General features: G+C 57.4%; 1 protein-coding gene across 1 annotated transcript in view; it reads left to right on the top strand.

The window, feature by feature from the left end:
- The first annotated feature begins 2,343 nt into the window (after positions 1 to 2,343).
- Positions 2,344 to 4,534, top strand: part of EIF4EBP1 (eukaryotic translation initiation factor 4E binding protein 1) — a 20,736-nt gene continuing 18,545 nt past the window's right edge. The window contains exon 1 of the mRNA XM_012651093.1: positions 2,344 to 2,553. Within this exon, the coding sequence (XP_012506547.1) occupies positions 2,409 to 2,553 (145 nt within the window). The 5' untranslated portion in view covers positions 2,344 to 2,408. The remainder of the gene's footprint in view (positions 2,554 to 4,534) is intronic.

Raw genomic sequence — 4,534 nt, 5'->3', positions numbered from 1 at the left:
ACTAGAGGACACCCCGCTGGCGTCCACTGGAGAATCTTCTGCGGCGGAAGTGCCCAGTTGGTATGTGGGGCAAAACCCACCTGTTTGGTGTCAGAAGTGTTGGGGTGGCTGTGTGAGCGACAGCAGAAAGAACACTCAGGGTTTTCCCTATACCCCTTTATACAGGTGAAATGACTGGCTGGAACCAGGATTCAGCAGGGAGTTTGTCAAAGACATAAAATGTCAATGCTGAGGGTCCTCAAAGATCTTTAAATCCACCCCCTCATCTGACAGTTGATGAAACCGAAGCCAGGAAAGGCAAAGGGCCTAGTCCAAGGCTGAGGAGTTATTTAGTGGCAGGGCTAGGACTAGAACCTACAGCCCTCACCCCCGGCCAGGACTCCAACTAGACCTATACTTGCTCGCAGCCCCTCTGCCCAGCCCTGTGCTTAGGAGCAGCTATCTTCGTGTGAGGGCCTTTGGGGCTTCGGGTGGGGAGCCTGGGGGTCCCAAGTCTAGACTGCCCTCTTCAGCACGGTCATTGCTGAGTGCTGAGCCTACAGGCTGCCCCTTCCCTAGAACCTCAGCTCCCGTGAACTCCAGGCCTCATATCTAACCAATCACGCACCTCTAATAAGGCAACAGGAAGACCCCTTTCAAAACAGTTCCTCCGCCAGGGAGGAGGGTGGATCACTTCGTTCTCAAATGTGGTGAGAAAAGGGTGGGCCAGGGAGGGAGGGGAGGCTGGGTTCTAGTCCTGCCTCAGGCACGGAACAGCCTGCTATCTGGGGCACACCCCTTACTTTCTGGGATTCAGTTTTCTGCTCTGTTTTGTTTTTTTTAAATAAGATGGGGGTGTACACTGTCCTGAGCGACCTATGATGTACCTGCCAGAGCTAAGATTCGGTGATTCCATAGTTTTCTGGGACACCAGCTGTGGTAACCCAGCGGGCAGGGAGGACGGCTCTGAGAACTTGAGGACCACCGTGACAGCCCCAGCCCGAAGCTGCACTATCCGATAGAAATATTGCTCGAACCACATATATATGAAACAATTTCGAGTAGTCCTATCAAAAAAGTAAAAAGAAACAGGTGAAATTAATTTTTGTAATTTACTTAATATACTCAAATTATTATGACATCAACATGTAATCAATATAAAAAATTACTGAGATATTTTATATGACTTTTTTCATATTAAGCCTTTGAAGTCTGGTGTGTGGTTTGCACCTGTACCATGCCGCGGTCTGGACTAGCACATTTCAGGTGCTCGATGTGCCACTGTGGCAGGTGGTTACTGTCTTGGACAGTACAGGTCTAAAGTGTAGCTCAGGAGTGAGACCAAACTCAATCGTGTCTCCCTAACCCAGGCTCTGCCCTCCTCCAGCCCATTCCTAAATTCCAAAGCCACTAGTTATCTTTCCAAAAAACAACTATAACATGTCATTTTGCTGCTGAAAAGATCGCTGATAGCTCCTGCCCTTGTAGGACAAAGTCTGAACACCTTGGCATGATGTGAAGGACCCTTCGAGAACCTCATACCAATTTCCCTTTTAAACAGTTCTCTCCTCTCCTCCACCCCCCTCCCAAAAGATGTGGGTGGTCACAATGGTATAAACTTCTCAAACCCACAGGCTTTCCGTGCTCCTTGCATTTTTCTCTCTCCACTTAGGGATCTTCTTGAAGATCCATCCATCCATCCATCCATCCATCCATCCATCCGTCAATGCCTGCTGTCATGCAGGGCGCCCGGTGTTGGACCCAATTCCGAGGTAATGGGGGAAACTTCTTTGACCAACTCTTACCCCTCCCTCCCACCCCTGTCTCCATCTCAGCCCCCAGCTGGTTGGTTTGTTCGCTCCCTCTCCACACCCTCTCCCAAGGCCGGCAACGCGCGCTGTACGCCATTTCTCCAACCCCAGCCACACGGTGAATGCTCAGGAAACAGAAGAGGGGGAATGATAGTCACCCCACGTTCTCACTGAGGAACTGAGGCTTGGAACAGGCGGGGCTGAGCGGTACCTCTGGTCGGATGTCCCAGTGCAGAAACCGGGCCTTCCCAGAGTGCCGAGTCAGCTTGGACCCCCACCCAGCGCGGGGCTGACCTAGGCACGCTCCCCGGGCTCCCACCCAGCCCGTCCCTGCCAGCGTGGCGCGGAGGGACGCCGGGGCATCGAAGGCAGACCCTGGGGGACGGCGCGGAGGAGATCGGGCGCAGGCGGGGCGCTGTCCCCGGGCCGCGGGGGAACCCACGTGCGCGCGGCGGCCTGGAGCTGGGTGGGGCGGCGCGGGCGCGGACTACAAATCCCAGGGGCGTGGAGCAGAAGAGGCGGAAGGGGCGGCCTCGGCGGGGCGGGCGGGGGCGAGGCGGGGCGAGGCTGAAGGCGCGGGAGGGCAGCCAGAGGGTTGCGGGTGCAGCGCAGGAGACCATGTCCGGGGGCAGCAGCTGCAGCCAGACCCCAAGCCGGGCCATCCCGGCCACTCGCCGGGTGGTGCTCGGCGACGGCGTGCAGCTCCCGCCCGGGGACTACAGCACCACCCCCGGCGGCACGCTCTTCAGCACAACGCCGGGAGGTAGGCGCAGGCTCGGGGGCGCCGCGTGCGGGCTCCGGCGGCGGGCGGGCGGGATCGGGGATCACCGAGGGGACCTGGTGTCCAGGCTCAGGGGTGCCGTAACGGGAAAGAACAGAGAAGGGGCATCAGGGAGCCAGCGAGGAGGTGGCCGGCTGCCTGCCCTGTGGGTGCGTCGTCCAGAGCCCGGGCTGCAAACTGCCCCGTTGGTTTCCTCCTTCTGGGAGAAACAGCTGACACCCAGACACGCACGCTTCCAGCGCCGCCACATGCCGAGGCGTGCTGCCCCTTGTGGGTGGTTCTGGGGCAGGGTGGCCCAGGCATGAAGGAGAGGCCTGGCCTGGAGTTTTTATGGGGTGGGATGGGCATTCTCTGTTGGGATAAGTGACTCGTGCAGAGCCCTTTTTGCTTCCCGAGGCACCTCTCGTTCTATGCCGGACACGCGTGCTTTGCCGGAGTTTGGGGCTGAGGGCGCCCGCCTGCTCCCGCAGCGCTCGTGGGCACCTGTGGCATATGCCCCGTTTCCGCGAGTGGAACCTCCGCGGAGGTGCCTGGCGCCGGGAGCAGGGCTGTGCAGAAAAACACGTCCTTCTGTCAGGGGGTGGGGGGAGGCACCGTGCGATCTCCCTTTGAGAGGATGAGGAAGAGGAAGCTGAGCTGGCACGGGTGGGGGCCAGCCCTGGGCTGCTTCGGGAGCCAGGCATTCCTTCCCAGCCCGGGCGCCCCAGCGCTCAGGCGCTGATGAAACCTATGCGCCTGTTTGCATGATGAAATCCTCGTGTTCACCACTTCCCTCCCATCCTCGCGCTGCCCCCACCCCTTTGTCCCTCTCCCCTCCCCTACCACCTCCCCCGCGCTACTTGCCTAACTACTCGAAGACGCTACAGATCCTGGCGCTTGGCTTAGCGGGACGCGGGCGCTGGGCTGCAGTCCCGTCTCCTACCCAGCGGCGGGGGCCACAGGCTTGTTTTCCCAGGCAGCCGTCCCACCACGGGCGAGCACAGCCGGATCCGAGGTCCTCGGCTGTTTGGTCCAAAACAAACAATGTTAAAGCTCTTAAGGATCTTAGATGTTCTTGTCCAGCCGTGCGCCTTATTCTGCAGAACAGCATCCCAAAGCTTGAACACGTGTCTGTTTTGCGTTGTCACACCGTCTCCCCAGATCGAATGAGAAATAGCGACCAGGCGGAGAAGGGAGAAATGATCCAAGGAAAAGTTGCCAGGGGCTCTCGTTGCCATTCTTGACTCAGACTCTCTTCCCGTGCTGGCCTTGTGTCGTTTACGGTGTTCTCCTTTGTCTCTGTCCTGAGATGTCCACCAGGACCTTTCCTGACCATTCTGGAGCTCTTTCAAGTGAGGGTGCAAACGTCTGCGTGATCTATTGAGTTGGGCATGGAGGCCAACCTGAAGGCTCAGGTAGCCTGTGTTGCTGGGTAGGATGGGTCAGGTTGGAAGCAATAGCCAGAGGTACTGTTGATAGGGAATTTTGATCCACTTCTCACTTTGGACTGGGAAGTGGGGTGGGGTTGGCAAGGTCTTTAGTAGGGGAAGGGGCTTCCGGATCAAAAGATAGCATATGTTTTTGAGATCAGCTGGCAGAAAGCTAGCAGTGCCAGGAGCCTAAAGCCAGCTCTTTCTTGTCTGGGGTGTCCAGTGGGGTAGGCACAGCACACAGTCCGTAACCCATAGCAACCTGGCTTGCTTCTGCCAAAGCCGCCTAGCCTGGTCTGCCTGGGTTAGCCAAAGGTGTGGAATCTGTTCTCCAAAGCCCACTTCACCCCACCTCTTTGCCGGGGCAGAAAAGCTAGACCTGATGAGAAATGGTCACATCCTGGGCCTTTTTGCCGCAGAGCAGAGTATTGTTTCTCAGGGTCAGTGTGCCCCGGAATCACCTGGGATGCTCATTTAAATGCAGATTCTGTAGGTTGTGGGTGGGGCTTGAAATTCTGCATTTCTAACTGACTAGCTCTCAGTGATCCATCCAC

The sequence above is a fragment of the Propithecus coquereli genome, unplaced genomic scaffold (genome assembly GCF_000956105.1).
Source record: "Propithecus coquereli isolate 6110/MARCELLA unplaced genomic scaffold, Pcoq_1.0 Scaffold349, whole genome shotgun sequence".
NCBI lineage: Eukaryota > Metazoa > Chordata > Mammalia > Primates > Indriidae > Propithecus > Propithecus coquereli.
Note: the sequence above shows the minus strand (reverse complement) of the source record. Positions and strands in the feature narration are given on the sequence as shown.